The sequence below is a fragment of the Pogona vitticeps genome, chromosome 8 (assembly GCF_051106095.1).
Source record: "Pogona vitticeps strain Pit_001003342236 chromosome 8, PviZW2.1, whole genome shotgun sequence".
In the NCBI taxonomy this organism is placed as follows: domain Eukaryota; kingdom Metazoa; phylum Chordata; class Lepidosauria; order Squamata; family Agamidae; genus Pogona; species Pogona vitticeps.
The window spans coordinates 1,512,791-1,531,723 of NC_135790.1; the positions used below are offsets into that span (position 1 = coordinate 1,512,791).

General features: G+C 47.1%; 1 protein-coding gene across 2 annotated transcripts in view; it reads right to left on the reverse strand.

The window, feature by feature from the left end:
* The window catches only part of ANTXR1 (ANTXR cell adhesion molecule 1), a 95,327-nt gene that overhangs the window by 20,535 nt on the left and 55,859 nt on the right, over positions 1 to 18,933 (reverse strand). For both annotated transcript variants that reach the window (XM_072978885.2, XM_072978886.2), the window contains exons 13-14: positions 8,464 to 8,559; positions 4,961 to 5,002 (exon numbers count right to left, since the gene is read on the reverse strand). In XM_072978885.2, the coding sequence (XP_072834986.2) occupies positions 4,961 to 5,002; positions 8,464 to 8,559 (138 nt within the window). The remainder of the gene's footprint in view (positions 1 to 4,960; positions 5,003 to 8,463; positions 8,560 to 18,933) is intronic.

An 18,933-nucleotide genomic window follows, 5' to 3' on the forward strand; every position in this document is an offset into this window, starting at 1 on the left:
CTCAAAATCTAGGGCCTGGAAAGGTTGAGAAAGGCGATACCCCAGCGCTGAAGATTCAACTCTGGTATCAAGCAGCTGGAAATAACTTTATTTAGTCCTGTTGTTCCCCAGCGGAAACCATTCCACTTAAGAGACAAGGATTACAATATCTATGTCGCATCTGTGGGTTTGAGATTCCTGAAAACCACGAGATCTGAGGATGATTTTTCTCCTATTGCTCCTATGATTCTTGCACGCAAGGAATTTATCTTGCAGCAGTTTCCTACATCAGCATTATTTTGTTTTAAGCAAAAGAAAAGATGGCAACCGAGCCCCTTCAAGCCACCATGGCCCAAAACAGCCCAGCCCAAAGCAGGAGACATATAACATTTTTTTATTTCTTTCAAAATATGGTATCTGTTTACTGAGCTGGAGAAAAAGGGTTCTCTTGAGCTGCTACCTGAGTTCCAGAAACACAGTGTGAGGAACAAAACCAACCCTTAAAGGCTACACGAGAGCCTGATTTTACTTTATTGTACATTTATGTTTTGATGCCATGATAGAAAAATCAGCTGGTCGCCTGGATCTTTCTGCTCTTCAGCATTTCCATGTGATCTACCTTTAAAAGTAGGCTTGGAGCCTTTAGAGCTAGTGGCAAAAGTATGAACTTCAGCAATGGCAGTTTATGCTCATGTCAGCCATCACCACCTTCTGTATTTCTTTCGTTCCTGCCCGTTTCCACCAGAAAAAAACAAAGGCAGGAACAAGGCCTTTCAATCCTGCTTCCCTCTTCAGTATGTTCACCTCAAGTGAAAGGCAAGATGACAAATTTGTTCTATCCTCTTCAGAACACCAATCTGAAAATAATCAATATGTCCTCTTGAAAGAGGCCATGCTATGGGCAGATTTCCTCCACCATCAAGCATCTGTGAATGAGGAAGACTTAAGTGTTAGAAATTACTTGTGGCTCCTCTCACCTTGGGGGTGTCCCTGTTGTCTCCCTGAAAGAGATTCGGATCTGGCACAACTCAGCAACTCCTTCGCCTCTCTCAATCCCTCTTAAATCCTTTCTGGCCCCTTTCTGCCAGCAGATCTGAGCCAACAGACCCATCCTGCGGGCAGATCTCTTGAGCTCAGCTGCCAGAAGAAGGTGCTTCCAAGAGAAGGGCAAAAGGACATTCAGAAATGTTCCTAGGCCACCAGAAAGGGTCCGTGCCCAATCCTAACCATCTGCAGCCTGCAAATGTCTGTGGAGCCAGAAGCTGGGAGATCAGTTCCTCACTGTGCCTCTTTGGCAGGGGGTGGGTAAGAAAAGTCGCCTTCCAGCTCTGCAGTTCTAAGATTAAAGTTAAAGATGGCAGTGGTCGATGGCAGAAGACCTGAAACCCCTCTAGATCAATAGGTAGGGGAACTACGTGATGCTTAGGCTAAATAATAATATTGTTTAAAATCCCAACCAACAGAAAACATGTACATTAAAAAGGGTGCAACCCGCCTCTGGGCAGGATGGGACGGTTTCGCTCCTTGCTCCCCGACCCCTGCGCCACTGCCATTTTGGAGAAAACTCAACTGCCGGTTTGCAAGGCGACTGGTTTTCCTGGCTGGAATTCCAGAGCTGAAGCAATGAGCCCGGTTTTTCCGAGTTTGGTTTCAGGAGGGGGAGTGGGGGGGGCTAACAGAATTGCTCCAGAGATGCTGGGCTGCGTGAGGGATGGGTTGTGGCTTACAGACGTAAGATGCTTACATTTTGGTCACCATACACCCAACTGTGTCCCCGGCTGCGGCTCTTGGCCAGTGGCTTCTCCCCGGCTTGCGTTCCCTAATTCAGTGATTTACGCGTGCTCCATAAACCTTCACCTTCCTGGGGCCAGGACCTGCTTGTCATCTGTTCCCAATAACGCTTGCGTTCCACACACCAGTCACACACCCTTCCCTTCGGATCCCTGCCTCGGCTGGAAGCCTCTTTCCTCTCTGCCTTCGGCCTGCCCACAACAGAGGGGTTAGTCCAGGGTTATGGGGAGAGAGGAGGAGGAGGAGGAGGGGAGCCGGTCTGGACCCGGGCAGTTCTGCCTGCCTGCACAGCACGACACGGGAAACATCAAGGATAACCAGAAAACATTTCCCGCTTCCCTGAGCTCACCCTCTTGCCCTCGGGTTTATTTTAAGCTATCTGCCAACGAGATCTTTCAGGAAAACGAGGGAGTGAAAAAGGAAACAATCCAGGAAAGATTAATAAACAATGATGAAAGCTACATCAACAGCTCTGCCGTGCTGACGGGCGGCTGCCGGAATCTTTGCTGACTCTGTGGGTCTGGAAGGATATTTTTTTGGGGGGGGGGGAGGGAATGCCTGTCTTTTTGTTCTCCTTTCCTTCTTCTTCTTCTTTTAAAAAAGAAATCCAATCCATTAATCTGATACTGGGGATCCAGGAGGCCTCGGTGAAGTCACGCTTTCTGCAGAGATACTCCTGGCAGGAATCCAGCGTCATACCAGACAGCATTCTTGGCTTCCATTCAGCCTAAACGATGCCCCGGCTTTGGGCTCTGATTGGGAAGTTGAAATGATCCAGAGCTTGGGCGCTGTTGGATTACAACTCCCACAATCCCCACGGCTAGAGGATTGTGGGAGTGCTTTTCAAAACAGTTCTGGCACAAATGCTCAATGCTGATGCAAGTTTAAAACTCTTTCTGTATTTTAATGAGATATATTTTCTTTGGCTCAACCTTTCCTTGAGGTATAATTTGCTTTCCTAAAAATGGGATAATTAACACCTCTCTCAACTGCTGCATCAGCCCGAACTATACTGTTTAGACACCTGCATTGTTAAATGAACCTCTGGATCACACGGGGGTCATTTAAAGGCAGAGGAAGTGCTGCATGAAGGCCTGAACCCAGCCAGGGTCCGGAGGAAGGCTTAAAAAGCCAACTCTCAACACCCAGAACCTGCACGGAGGCTGTGAAAGCGTGTGGTTTATCTGGCCTGGAAGGTGATGCTCCACACGCTCAAGATACAGAATTTCCCAGGGCAAAAGTCAGGTTAGTCTGTCTCAGTGAAAACAACATATAGTCATGTGCCACCTTTAAGATCAATCTATCAGACAAACTTCGTAGTCTTCTAGGCACTACAAGATTCCTCGTCGTTCCTCCTGTTCTAGATGCACTCCCCTGAAAGACTATGGTTTTGGGGTGCTGCTCAAATCAGCCTTCCCAGTGGAGACCCCCATGCGGCAACGTGGGCCTTCTGGCTGCTCAGCCCAGGGCCACCCGCAGGAAAAACGCAGGGCTCGATACTATGATGTTTTTGGATGACAACTCCCAGTATGAGTGTCATGCCAGTTTGGGCAGTTCTGGCACTTGTGGCCCATTTCTGAGAAAAATATAAACTGGTCACTGGGACCTAAATTGGTCCTGGTGATTCCAGACTAGACTACTGCAAAGGCAGTATAGATGGGGCTTGCCCTGGAGACTATCCCCCAATCTCAGGGGCTTCAAAAATCACCACTGCTGGCGTCAGCGAGCCGGTTCCACACAATATGTACAGACACGAGTGGTCAGCAAAAGGAGCAACTCTGCAATGGACGTCTGTAAGGAGTAACCTCAGATCAATTCCCTCAGAGATCATACGTACTACCTCCACAGGGCTGCGATCCCTTCACAACAGCCAGCATCCTCTTGGCTGATCTTTCCACCCTGGGAACGCCAGTGAGTTGCTTTCAAACCATGAGTGGTTTCCAAACTCCTGGGCATCCTGCTGCCTTCTTGGTTTTGAAGAAGGCCTCACCCCCTGCCCGCCACTCCTTCCTCATCAGGTCAATCATGCTCGAGGCCAAAGGGTGGTTGGACAGCAGGAACTTCTGAGCATCTAGGAATTCAGTTTGCCCAGGAAGAGGACGTTGCACGGTGCTCCCGCTGGATAAACAGGCTTCTCTCAGGGGAGTTAGTAATCACCTCTGCTAAATTACAACCGGGTTGCTGGATGCCAAAATCAGCTGGAGGCAAAACCTGCCATGACCTTGCAATGTGCCTCTGCCTGGTTGCTGAGCGCACAAAGTGATGTCAGATGTAAGTACTCTCCAGTTACAGGTCGACCTCTAGCCTTGCCTTAACCAGCCAGGCGGGTTACACGTTTTGCCGGCGCAGGACAAGAAATCAGAACTAAAACATCATGAACCAAACGGGACCATGTGCTTCCTTGAAGAAGTGCTCAGGTTTGGAATCCCTGGAGATGAACCATCGAGAACCTGGAAGTCATCACGGGGAAGATAATTTGGGCCTCACCCAGACCAAAGTTTTTAGAGTAAACAATGTGTAATTCAGCCTACAAGGAAATCAAACGTTCAGAGCAACATCTGTGGGTTTGGGAGGAAAGGAGATGCTTCCCCCGTTTTGCAAACTCCGGCGTCTAATCCTGTTTAATATAATATGCAACAAAGTGGTAAATGGTTGGATGAAGAAAGTGAGTAGTTTTAAAACACCTTCAATGAGTTGGTGTTAACCCATGAGAGATTTGTCTCTTGGATGAAAATTCTTTTTGAAAAACAGCCCAGAACTTTTCCGCATCATCGTTTCTCAACCATACAGGAATTCATTCTTCTAGGATTTGTGCAAGGAGTAATCAATGTTCCCTCTGGTTTCCAAACTCCCCTGCCCAACCAATCCTGCCATAAATGATAAATACCCATACCAAATGCCTATACTGTACATGCATGAGTGTCTTTGTGGGAAACTGGACCAGCTAATGGGTCTTGGATTGTTCCACAGACTAACTGGCGTGTTGTAAGATATGAAAAGATTTAAGCTCATCGATGAGAGGGACTGCCTTGATTTTATACCAGTTTTATGCAACACATTATAGGAGTTCATTTAAAGAAAGAGGAAGCTCTCTCTCTCTCTCTCTCTCTCTTTTGATAAGCCAGTTAAGAATGGAAAGCAATGACGCACAAGACGCAGCAAAGAACGGTCAAGGAGTGAAGGCGCTTACCTCACTGTCTTCCATAGGAGGCGGGGGCGGCTCCTTGATAATCTAAAAAGGGGTGAAAGAACAGACACGGAACGTTACACAACAGTCTCACTGCACTTCAGCCAAGGTTTAACCAAAGTCAGGACTCACCCCACAAGAAGGCAATTATAAGGCAATTCTAAGCATGATAACATGCCCTTCAGTTTACGGAAGGGAAGGGGGAATTGCAGCTCGCCCTCACACCCACCTGAGAGGCAACCTCAGCAAAGGACTGAAGCCATGATCTGAGGCCCACCCCTTCCTCAGCCCACCTCCCAGCTGACATGAGAAGGCCATGAGCCAGGATGCCTTCCCTCAGCCTGTCTCCCCACCTGAAGATCTGCAGTACATGAACAGTCAGACGGGCAGCTTCACGTGCTGTCGTGAAACATGTGGCACTCTTAAAAGGCAGCATTACACAGACTAAGCATCAACAAGATGGCTCAAGGGTTTAGATCTCTGGCTGCAGAGCCAGAGGATGGGGGGTTCGATTCCCCCACTGGGGCCTCCTTGACAAGGACTGGATGTGATGGTCCACAGGGCCCCTTCCAGCTCTGTGGTTCTAAGATGATGATGATGGTGAAGACCCTCCTCTGGCAGAGACTGTGATGCTCAGTGGGATATAGGATGAAGATTGCTACCTGGTATTGCAAAGAAGGCACCAGGGTGGTCTAGTGGCTACAGTCTTGAAGCAGGACTTGTGAATCTGTGGGCCACACGTGGGCCCCTTAATTCAGCCCCCAAATGGAAACTGCATCACACAGAAGATAGGGTTCACCTTATTTGGATCCAAAATAGAGTTTTTTCCGCCCCCCAGAACCAGGAGATCAAGGGTCTGGAGAACGGGACAGGCGCCTGCCGGGCCACAGGAATGCAGGTCCTGGTTGGCTCTAAATCACGGGTGGGCTGTGACTATATCCAAAGGGGTGCCCCTGTTGATGGGATTCAGTGTGCAGCCAAAAAGGAAGAAGGGGGGAAAGGAAGGGCCGAATGCTGGAGCCCCTCAAAGACTACCCGATGGGTTCTAGAGCAAGGTTTTGTGTGTCAGGAGATTCAGCCTTTGGAAACAGTCCTTGAGCCACAAAACCTCACCCCAAGACAAACACGTTAGTCTTTGTGTATAGTCCTTCTTTTTTTTTTTGTTTCGCTTCTTTGTTGTTTGCTTCTGCTTCTGTTTTTCATTTTTGCTAGCGTTGCATGACTAAGCCTCCCTCTCTCAGTCACTCTCCAGGACTGAACAGTGGAGAAGGGGGACCACTTCGGCTACTCTGAGCTATTTGGAGGAAGAGAGAGAGAGAGAGAGAGAGAGATGGAAATGAAATAAACAAATGCCATGGAAGTGGCTGGAGCCTTGCCTTTAACTCTGTCTCTCACGAGATTTATTATCATCGGCAACAACATGAGATGGGAAACAGAACTTCCGTGCGCCCAGCAAGCTTTCTCGTTTTTGACTACATTTTTCATTCCTGAGTCACTACAACTCCCAGAATCCACCAACAAGGGTGGATATGTAGTCCAAAAAGTAACATTTCCTTACTTTGGAGCAGACATACCTATGCATATGTGTTTGGCATTTCTTCCCCCACCCAATAAAAATACCCACCCCCTCCTCCCCAGTCTTTCCTGGCATTCATGAAAATGAAAAACTATTTGCACTAGGTTTTCGGAACAGCTCCAGAGGGAATCGATGTGAACATCAGGCGGTTTATTTCTTGCAAAAAAAAAGTGCATCAAAGACTTTGCAGGCAGCTGGCAAGCCCTGGCGACCGGCTCTTCAAGAGTGACAGAGAGTCAGGAAAACTAAAAGTGAGATCGAACAATCAGCTCTCCCAAGCCCCAGATGAACAGAAAGTTGGGTGTGGGTGAGATCCTTCCCTACTATAGTAATAGCCCAATGAATTGAAGGGAGGCTGAATGAGTTTTAACCTCTATCCCCTGATCTGCACCCATCCAGAAACTCAGAGCTGGCTCAACTTTGGGAGAGGAGGGGAGCCCTGCTCCTGGCGCTCTCCCCCCACCCCCATGTCCCTTCGTCTCTAGGACCCTCCAACTGGGCCAAACTTTGGAGGAAAAGGGGATTGGACAGTATATTGAGCATTTCAAGTCTGTGGGCTCTTGGTCCCCCCCCCCCATATTTGTTGGCATACTCTTGTTAGGATTGTGACAGATTCCATCTCTGTGGCTCGAAATAGTTCTGTGTACTTAATTATCCCTAATTAGGTAGCTGAACTTTCAGCAGGCGCCATCCTGTGTTGTCTTGCTCATTTTGCCTCAGCAGGCAGAGATGAAGCCCATTCATATATGGGGGGGGAACTCCCCAAACTATACTAAGACAAAGAAGAGCTACCCAGCTCCCCCCCCCCAAGAATATAAAATGCACTCTGGATATGGAGGGTGGGATCTTAATCAAAGAATGCAGCTATGATTACACCCTTGTGTGACCCATTTTAAGGACATTTGTCGGGAAACCATCCCAGAGAATTGTAGGCCTGCCGTTCTAATTCCACGGTGAATATTTTGCTCCAATTATTTCTCACGGTTTTTTGTTTCTGTTTTCCTTAAACAAGGCCTTCTTCTTTTTCTGACGCTGGAAAGCCTCCTAATGTAATTGAGAGACAATGCCTGGGCTTTTGTTTCCCTGCTTGGAAAACATGGCCCTCGCACAATTTTTTTAGCCTCATTATTTCTTCCACGCAGATGGGAAAAAATGATTACAGTCCATGTTAATCGCCCCTCGGAGGGTTACAGGGCAGCGCCCGAGGTTCTCTCTAGCTTCATCCCCAATATCAATCAAGCAGACTTCGCTCGTTTTGAAAAACGTTTCTCTCTCTGTTCTCCAAAACTCTGAAATCCTTTGGGCAAATCCAAGTTCTGAATAAGAACCAAACAACTTTCCAGGGTTTACTTCCATCGTGCTCTTCTCTCCACAAGACATTCGACATTTGGGAGAATACCTTCCAGGAATACAGTCTCTTTCTGTGACGTCTTTGGAGGAAGGGTGCACAGTTGACGTCGCCCAAGATAGCTTCTCAGTATTCTTTAATATTCAGTATTATTATTTTTTAATTCAAAAAGGCCAGATTGTCATTTTAAAGTATACTCTCTATAGCGCTAACACAATGGTTTCTTTTTTTATCCCACCCAACGTCAACCTCCCTTTTCCCCTTTGCACTCCATAATACCTCTTCCCCACCTCCATCTTTTACCGCCTCCTCTTCCCCTCACCATCCCACAGGTCTGCCTTGAACGCATCTTTCCCGGCCACTCCCTTCATCCCTCCCGTTCCTCTACCGATTGATTTCCATCCTCAGCCCTCACCAAGTGCAGTAGAAACAGCGCGCCATCTTCTAGCCATGCCCACGAGGTGGGCGGCCAGGTCAGTCAACTGAGGCACAGAACCCGCACTGTGGACCAGTCAAGGAGTGTCAAGACGGGAAATCGGGAGGCCCGGGTTCAAATCCCTTCTGACAGGAGGAACAACTTACCACGGTGCAGCAAAGCGGCCAGAACCACCACAGCAGAGCAAGCGCCAGCAGGAGGAAGAGGATCAGAAGCACGATAGCCAGGATGGTCCCATCAGACTGCAAAGAGAAAGCAAAGGAGGGTTGGATCTGGAGTGGAACCAACGGCAGGCGCGCTGGGCGGAGACGAGGGGGGGGAGATCCACATTCAAATTTGTTCACACCCACAAAACTCTCTCAGGCCCAGGACTCGCTCTTTCTGAGCCCAACCAGCATTATAGGGAAGTAGAGACCAAACAGAGCCTTCGAGAATACAGAGACCAAACGCTCTGTGACCCTTTAATGCCTTCGCTGATCTGGTGTTTTCATGGCGGACGCTCTCCCTTGGCCGATGCAGCCTGGCTGTTTCTCAGCTGGGTAGCCTTCAAGGTGCCACAAACCTCTTGCCCCACAGGCTACAAGGGCTACCAGAGGGAAACCAGGTATGCCACCTTGAACTCTCTGATGGATTAGTTTGATCAAGTGGCACCAACTTCATGCGTGACCAAACCATCGTCTGCCTTCGAAGCAACACAGAGACCCCGGGGGGGGGGGCAAAGCCTTCCCGAAGCTCCTGGTATTGCCAGAACAAACAATGCTTCTTCCAAATGAAGACATTGTCCAGCTGCCCACCTGAAGGGAGGGTCTGTCCTGTGGACACCATCCTCCTCCCTTCCGAGAAGTCCTCATCGCTTTCCCACCCTCCCTATCCTCTCAGGATGAACAATTTCTCATGGCTTCCACATTCAACATCAAGTACAGGCTATTTGTTTTCAGAAACCAGCTAATATTTCTGAACCATTCCTCAGCGGTGTCATCAGGCTTTTGAGATCCGCAAGCAGGCAAAATTAGGCTTGGCGGGTGTTCAGCTCAGATGCTTTGGTTTTACAGAGCCAGACAGTTAAAATAACAAAACAAGGAGGTGGGGGAGGGAACCTAGAATGACCACTTATATACATCCTTCTGACATAAGATAGTACTCAAGAGCTTTGCAGATGTTGCCTCATGGCTGGGAGGGAATTGATTTCATTTCAGGTCCATGCCTTCACGTAGGCGGATTATGCAGCAGCACTTGAGAAACAGTGAAAGAAGGGGCTGTGTTTGCAACTGAATTTGTAAGGTGCATGTCTTTAAAAACGGGCTTGTGTGCTTTCCCCCTTCCCTCCTCCTCCTGCTTCATGGATCAGAAAAGACATTCTGCGAGGTCTCATTTCACTTTCTAAGAATCCTGGCTTGTTGTTACATGCAAACTAGAGGTTGCAAAGCAAACTACAGTTAGTCAAACAAACCGGCATCATAATGTACAGCTTGGATGGTTTCTTTAGGATCTGATCTGTTTTAAAGCGTTCTACATTGATATGTAAGGAAAAGCCAGCATGTGTGAACCCTGAAAAGTAAATCCCTCAGGAAATCCTCTGGGCTACAAATGGAGAAGGCAAGGGGGAATCCTAAATTGTTGCTCAGCATTGTGTGTGGATTGCAGCCCCCCCCCCCCATGGAAGCCAAGAGCACAAAAAACTTTTAGATAGCCAGTGAATGGGGTGTGACATTTGCTTCTTTGACTGGAAACAGTTCTCCAAGGTGTTGAGACTCATGACTTCTGTTCTCAGGCAGCAAGTACCCTGATGGAGATTTCTAGTGGCCCTCAAAGCAATGTGAGGATGTCTTAGATTTATGGCCCAGTCTCCTTCCTCTCCTACATTGTTCACAGCATGAGTGGGACCCACTGCTAATTCTAGGTTTAAAAACTGGAAAAGGAAGAAAAGAACTTGGTGTGAGTGCACACCTGCTTCCCACACACAAGGCTGCAGGTTTGATCCCCAGCACTTCCAGCTAGGGCTAGGGCTAGGAAAGGACATCCGGTCCAAAGCCCTAGAGAGCCACCATTCCCTGTCCATGTCAATAACGCTGAGCTAGCTGGAGGGCTGGTCTAGCAGGGCACATCCAGCCACTTCTTTGCAAAACTGTCTGGTCTTAGAATGGGACGGGTTGAAGTCTTCCGACTCCTTGCTCCTGCAGAAGGCATTCATTCACACCTTAACCAAATCAGAGAGCAAAAGACCTTCAAGGTGATTAGTATGTGGTCACCTCAAATACGACCACCACTGTCCTCGTGTGTCCAATGGGACAGGCCCCAGGTAAATATACGATAGGATATTTGCAGGCTTAAAACACATGGCTTATTGCCATTCCCTCAACTGCTCTGGAAAACAAATGTTCCAAAACTGCCAAACTCCCTCCCTCCTCCCCCCCCCTTTAATCTGCTTTTCTCTATGCTAAACACATGCAGTTCCTTAAGCATTTTCTCCTAGGCTATTTATCATCCCTGTAGGTTCCCTCTAAATTGTTTCCAGTTTATCAACATTCTCCTTGAACCATGCTGTGCAGAGCAGAGCTGAACAGGAGAGAGACTCCAGATGAGGAGGGCGAAGGACCCAGAGACACCCTGCACTCAGGATCGAAAGAGAGGAACAGCCCGCACCCTTCTTGACACTCAAACACAAAGGCTGCCACTCATGAAAGCAGCCAGAAGCTCTGCGATTGTTTTCAGCGAACTGCAGACTGGCCCAAGCTATAGCAAACAGCAATCGGAAACTTTTAACTCTAGTTCATTAATAAAAGTCTTAAATATAGTTGTGATTTAAAAAAAAACGGAACTAGCTTTTTTCTGCTGACTTTATTAAAAGGAGTGTTATTTTTAGACAAAAGTTTGGATTTGTCAGAAGCGACCCCGCTATGATCCTGCACCACATCTGCTTATGTTGCAAGGCACATCCCAAGGGGCCAGATGTTTTAAAGTAACTCTGCCTTGCCCAATGAACTTGGGATGGGTCCAAGCCTCCGAGTCTCGACGCGGGGAGAGCTTGTTAGCAAAGGCCGTTTCACCAAAAAGAAAGGCTTTTTCCTGTGCAAAGCATCACCTGCAAGCTGAGCTGTAACTAGCCCTTCCTGGCACCTGGGGGCAACCGGCACCCTTTCCAGCCTGCCCTGCCCTCAGGCACAAGAGTGAGTCACCAGCAAGGAAGGAGGAGGAGGAGGAGGTGCCCCTAGGAGAAAGAGAAAGCTGATGCTTTCCAAAAAAAGAGAGAGAGGAACGTGCATAAGGCTGGAAGGGGGTGCCATTGATCCACCCGTTAAGTTTTGGTGCCCTGGGACAACGTGCCCGTTGCCCTGCTTTAGTTGCAACCCTGCCTGCAAGCACATGGCTGGGAATGTCACCTGTCCCTTTATTTCCTCCTCTTTCAAAAAGGGGGATTCTGTCTATGGGTTTTAGACATGGAGTTTCTTCCCACTGAAAGGCAGTTGAATTAAGTCGTGTCCTCTTTTCCCCGCTCAGTAGACTGATGAATGAAATTTGGCCAACCCCAACCCAAACAGAACCAACCGCCTAGCCACCTCCTGCATTCCATAATGCCACTCACAAATGGCCACCACAATGCAAACGCTTTGAAAGGAGACCGTCCTATTATTTATTTTAATTCCTAGTCAGGTAAAATGAGTCTCTGCTGATTAATCAGAGGGAAATTTTTTCCACTGGTTAATCCACTGATTGAAGCAATTAAAGTCTATGGCTCTAATTAAGAGGCATTTTATTTCTCCTGGATGAAAGCGTATCAGGTTTCATCAGAGCATGGATGGTTTCATTTCAGCCTAAGAATGCCAGGCTCCCAGTCCACCGTCTTTAGTCCCCCTGGAGAACAGCAGCGGCAGGCGGTTTATCACCCTCAGGCTTACTCAGAAATACCTCCATTTTGCTCCTGGTGAAGAACAACAATGGACAGCGGAAAATTATAGCAGACTGAAGAGATTCATACAAATGGGATCACGCTATAGATCTTTGTAATAAAAGGGGAAATCAGGGTGGGCCAAATACGTTCAGCTTGGGCATGGATTAGAGTCCGGCTGGAATGCCTTTTGCCCCTGCGCTGTGTGATTGCCGGGAAGCAGATCACACCGTACTGCTCTACAAGCGATCCGAATTGTGATCTCTTTCCCTGTGGGATCACATCCTACATTGCAACTAGAGTTAGGCCCATTGAATCCATGGAAATCTGGTGAGCCAGCTCCTCAGCAAATTCCATTGATTCAATGGGCCTACTCTAGTTGTGGCTTACTACACCAAGCAACAGGATTTCAGCCAATGGGGAATATGTGAGTATTGACTTAACGTTGAGCTATTGATTCTAGTTTGGATTTACAAGAGGAAGCTGGCCAGATAGATTCCAGTTGCTAATAACTTTCGAGGCTCAAATGGCTTTGTTTTCTGTCCAGATTTTTTCACAAAGACTTTATATTTTTAAAAAAACCCTTTAATATGCTGCTTGTTCGCTATGAAAACTGAAGCAGCGGCTTTTAAAAAAAGCCTCATAGATTAAGAGCCATTGCAAATCAAGCGTGACTTGAAATCTGATTCTCTGTGCCAAAGAAACTAGATAGGCAAAAAAAAAGAGGCTTCGCTTCTCGCATTTTTGCAAAGCTGAGAGAAAGAAAGAGAACAGCAGCCGGCAAGACACCGAGGGGCATAAATCCGCTTTCTGGAGGCCTTTTCGTAGCTGCTTCCTCAAAGCCTGCAAAAACAGACTGTAGTCCAAGTACTGCTATTGCTACTCAAAAGAATGCATGTAACAATACACCTCGGATATTAAAACAGTTTTTTCTGACAGCAGGCTGGGGCAAACATACCCCGAAAGAGAATCCAGTGACCTGTGCAGGTACTTGTAATCACTGTACCTACAGAGACGGTCATGAGCCAAAAAGACGATGACGACAAACCAATCTGGTTCGTGGTTCAGTTTATGCAGTTTTTGACTATGTGGCGTCATAACCATGCACAACTCCAGGTGGTTTCCAAGAACATAGGAAGAGCCCTCCAGGGCCAAATCAAAGGCCTACTGAAGGCAGCTCTCAGTTTGCCATCCTGGTGTTGGGAGTTTTTACAACCTCTCATGCAGCCTGGAGAGGGTGTGGCTTGGAGGGACCTTTATGGACTGGGGTGATGACCATCAATCCATCCCACCTGCTTCTGAATCCAAGCCTCTCTGCTCTGTATATTTTCCTCTCTTTGTTGTCTCTGGGAAAGAAGCAGCAAGTCTGTTGAAATCGGTTGCTGAAAGCAGTTACGTTCGTCAGTTTGCCGCTTTGATCTGTGCAATTGTAAGTAATGAAACCTTTTATTCCTACTACAAATGTCTCAGAATGAGTTACTGAGATGGTAAGTGCCAGTTGATGAGAAAAGTGGTGGTTTACTGCAAGAAAGTTGAAGCTATTCTGCTCTGTCGATCCCTGTACTTCTGCTGCATAGCACAAGAAATTTAACAAAAAACTCAAAACTCTGCAACACACGGCTGACCAGATGACTCTGGAAAGCTCAGAAAGCAGTAAGAGGTTCAGGGCAAGCGCTCCCACTTCTTGTCGCTCTTGATCCTGCTGCCTCTGATCCCCCACCGCAAGCCAAAAAGGTCCTAATCAGCCAGGAATTTGTCTAATTGCTTTTTTGAAGGCATCTAAGCTAGAGATGATACCATTTCAAGCTCTGCCTGTTTTAAAGAAACAAAAGTGTCGCAGGAGCAAAACACATGATGTTTCAGGGATCTGCAGTTTCTACAATCCCCAGCCACAATGTTTAGGAAGACTCCAACATGCCGTTCCCAAACAGAATTTGGAACCAGATGTAGAGAGCAGTGGGAATCAGATGGAGGGAAACATTCCATGGAATGAACATCTACAAGCCTCTTATTTTGAAGCCCACCAGAAAGCCACTCTCCACAACTTCCCTGAGGGTGTACTTTTTTGTTTCCTTTCTGGCATGCGTGGAAGCTGCTGCCTATCATTTTTATCATATGTATGTACAGGGCTTTAAGAAATAATAAATATAACTGGAACAATCTGGTCTAATAAAAAGGAAATTAAAACGCCCAGGCTCCCTCCTAGTTTGAGGCTCCAGCTTGCTTTGATCCATTGCTCTTTTGTTTGGTTTTTCGAACAGCAGCCAAACCTAGCAGAAAAAGGCATCTCATAAAATACCTGCCGTGCGCGAGCAAGGGGCACGTAGGTGGGCTCTGAACTGCCTTGTCTACCTGGTTTGCGCTGCTCCGTAGCAGCAAAAGGATACTCAGCTGTCGCTGCAGAGTGAGAAAAACCAATTAAGGCACAAAAGTCTGGTTCCGGGGTGCCAAAAGTGTGATTAAATGTTCCTGTCCGCTAAAAGGAACAGTTTCATTGCACATAGAAAGCCCGTAGCCAAGGAATAAGGCTGTGGCCTCAGCTTCCCTCCATCCACTCTCTTTGGCTAAAAAAATGTTTTAAAAAGCCTCTGGCTGCTGGATCGAAAGGAACATCTTTGCTCCCAGAACAAAAAAGAGGACAAGTTGCTTAAGCAAAACTGAACTGATTTATGGTGGACAACCAAACCCTAGAAGATGATTTGTTCAGGCTGCAAAACCCTGCAGAGAAATCTGCATTCAGACCGCTCTTCTGCTGTTTTCTACAGAAATGTTTTTTGACTCTTTTATGGGACCTAGTTTTGAGAGCCCCAGTGAGCTGACAAGCAGTTGCTAATAATGAAATACATTTCTCCGCTAATGATCCGGGTTACTCTATCATGGTGTTCTGCGTTTCGCTTTAATCAAAGGCTTCAGAGTGAGAATACACAAGTACAGAAGGACGAGTTCTTTTAAAAAAAAAAAGATGCAAAAGAATGACCCATTGCTTCTGGTGCCTAAAGTCCATAAAGAAAAACAGCAGCTAACAGAGTTTCATGCTGCTTAAGCAAGTTTGCTCAAGTTACACAAGGCATGTAAAACAACCAAGTCAACAGCCTCAGAATATCATCTAGCCCTCTTGCAAGGCGGCGGCAGTGGGGGGGGGGCTTGCAAATCGCTGTCCTGAAAAGACAAGCAGGAATTTACACCTTCTGCATCTCTTACAAGACTGTGATGCCCACCTCCTTCACCCTGACAACCTTCCTCCTAATAAATCAGAAGGGTGGTGTCCAATGTGGGGAGATTTCATCAGGATTTGCTCCAAGAGTTGCCAAAGCAGGGATAAACACAGCTGCTTGCCTTCATGCTCTTGGTAAAAGCATGCTTTTATAGTCTTCCAGGAGTCAGAGTTTCCACCAGCTATTATAACAGCTACGGACAGACATCGCTAAGCAACCAACGGCCCTGTTCCTCAGGGCTCCCTCCATGAGCGCATAGAAATTGCTGGTGCTGAGTAAAGCACAGGTGCCACAATATAACATACACCCCCCTCTTCTCCTTATTTCCCATTGGGTTGCTCCAGACATAATGTTGAACTATATTCTAGCATGGTGGAAATGAACCTTGCGTTCCCACAAGGCTTGCCCCATCACAGAGAAGCTTCGCCTAACTCTCCTCTACAGTCCCTCCAAGTTTGGCAAAGATTGGGTTTTAGACATTCAAGTTTTACACCCATAAATTGGGTGGCCCAGGAAAGTACCCTTTAGCAGCTGGCTTAGGGGAACCCAATCTCCACCAACTTTGGAGGGATTGTAGAGGAGAGTCAATAGAAGCTTCCATGCGATTCTGGTGTGCCTGGGTAGTCATTTTATAGCCAAATGAATCAACAAATCACGAATCGCTAAAAATTCGTTGACTCGTATTCACTGGGGAATTGATTCATGTGAATACAAATTGATGAATTTGTAATCTTTTGAAAAAAATTTGGTGGTTCATTTTTTTAAAAATCTGTTCCATCTCTGGTTGGAAGTTGGTCAGGAAAATGTTCTTGCATGCATGACCCCCCACACACACTCCACTATCAGCCACCTTAAACTGGACTCTTCAGGAGTGGTTGTTTTGTTTTTCGTTCAACAAGAGGGCAAAGGTCCTGGTTTCTCCAAGTTATTCTTGACGGAACAAGACCCTGGAGCCAGCTTCCTGGATTAAAAGCCTTTCATTCTACTGGACACCTGTTCAACCCTCCACAGCAGTTTGTAGAAATGCTCTGCTTCCAATATGCTGGTTGTATTACTCGGTCTTGCCACGGTGGGAGGGCAGGGCAGGTTAAAGTTATAGCCAAATAATGAAAAAACTCTGTGGAAGGCCAAAGATCTGGAGGATTCTGCCAGCTCCTTTTGGCACCTTGGCCGTTTGGCACTGGCTGCTGCAGGAGAATGGAAAAGAAAAAACGAAAAAGAAAAAAGGCAGAACTCCCAGAAGGATCTGCTTGGCCTGGACAGGCACAATCCGCCTTCAGCCTGCTCTTTCTCTCTTTATTTCCTGGCACCTCTTGGAGCCAGAGATTTCTGAGGGGCTCTGAAGAACCCCAAATCACAAGAGAAGTTCCTCTGTTCTTGCACACACCCCCATTACAAAGAAAGGTCAGGTCTGTGAGCCTCTTAGCACCAGTTTTTCACTCTTAGCAGATGAGGATTTTTCTCCTCTTAAAATTCACAGCTTTGTGAGAGTGCCATGAAGCGCAAGATCGATCCAGATTTCTTGAGAAACATTTTTGTCCTTAAGTTTCCACTACATGTTTTTTATGTGGAATCCCATGACGTAGTGGCAGGACTTGGCATATTTTTCTTTTTTAAAAAAATTAGAACCCTGTACATGCCAGAGATGGGAGACACAGGTAGAGAAACATGGGATTTTGGGGTGGTTGGGTTTCAGAGGACCATCACCACACTCACCGTAATGTGGTAAAGTCGAAAACACCCCCTCTGGAAACCTTAAGTTTGGCAAAAGAGGTTGGAAGGAAGATGAGATAAAAATACAAGGAATGAATGAATGAATGAATGAATGAATGAATGAATGAATGAATGAATGAATGAATGAATGAATGAATGAATCATTCTTACTTATGGTAGAATAACTGGGTGTGTTAATTCTCCCTGTGGCGAAAAGGCAGCAAGCAAGCAAGCAAGCAAGCAAGCAAGCAAGCAAGCAAGCAAGCAAGCAAGCAAGCAAGCAAGCAAGCAAGCAAGCAAGCAAGCAAGCAAGCAAGCAAGCAAGCAAGCAAGCAAGCAAGCAAGCAAGCAAGCAAGCAAGCAAGCAAGCAAGCAAGTAAGTAAGTAAGTAAGTAAGTAAGTATCCATCCATCCATCCATCCATCCATCCATCCGGCTGGGGGGGGGGGGAAGAGGTAAGAAACGAATCATCTTACACAATTAAAAAAAACACTGTCCAAATTGGAGCTTAGTAAAGGTTGGAAAGTAAGAGAGTTTTTTTTGTGGGGGGAACCAGGAGCACCTCCTTCGGTGGAAGGATAGCTGTGCCTCAAGGTAACTCCACAAGATCCTTAAACTGCTGCCGTACTTCCCTGGATCTGTTTCTGGAAGGATGCTGGTCAGAAAGGATGCATACATTCTTAAGCTGCGAAACTGACTTACTGCTTCAGCTGCAAACCTGATGTGAGGAGTGGGCGAGGCAGTGACTTGAGAAATCAAATGCATTTCCTAGCTAAGCAATGATTGGGGGGGGGGGAAGAGAAGGGGCTATTTTGAAGTTGTAAAACTTTTGTAAAACATTCCATGCTAGAGGAACACAGGCAAGACCTGGAGCTACAGAAAGCAACCTCGCCCCTCCCTGTTCCTGATTATTTATATACACATTTCATCCATTCTTTTCCTGTTTTGCGAGACTGGATGTGTTTCTCTTTCCCCCTGAGAGGTCCACAGCTAGCAGGTACTGTTTGCAAAGCGACGGGAGCCGGGAGCCGGCAGCCAGCGCGCAGGGCTTCACCTCAGCTCCCCCATTCCCCAGATGACCTTTGGGCAACTTTTCTTCAGCTGGAATGAAGACGAGTCACGCTCGTGATCTCTCTAGGCAGGCGTTGGCAACTGAACAAGAGCAGCCACCTCTCTTGCAGGATTTCAGGCAGGCGTCTTTCTTGGCCCTACCTGGAGATGCTGCCAGGGGTTGATCCGGCAATGTTCCACGTGCCAGAAAAGTCTTCCACTGAATTCTGACTGTTCCCAGAAGAATCTCTCCTAAAGCATCCTCTCCTCGTGGCCTTGCCATGCAGGAGCTCCAGAGCCCATCTTTGCCACTGGAGATTGGGTGCCCTCCATGGGGCGCCTGCCCTACCTTCTACCTGGGCCTCCTGGTGTTCTGGAGGAGGAGGAGGAGGAGGAGGAGGAGAGGACCACTCTGTCAAATCCTTTTTTCCTTTCTTGCCAACAAGAAATGGGTTGTCCATGGAGAGCATCTTATTTACTTATTACTTAAGTAATACTTACTTATTAACTTATTTTTAAAAATTACTTTAAAGAGCCTCATGATGCAGTGGTTAAACTGCTGTACTGCAGCCTAAACTATGCTCACAACCCAGGGTTCAATCCCAGATAGCATTGACTCAGCCTTCTATCCTTCCCGAGGTCAGTAAATGAGTACCCAGCTCTGGCCGCATCATGAGAAGGCAGAATTGTTTGGAAAAGACAATCTTGCTGGGAAAGGTGGAAGGCAGCAGGAAAAGAGGAAGACTAACTGC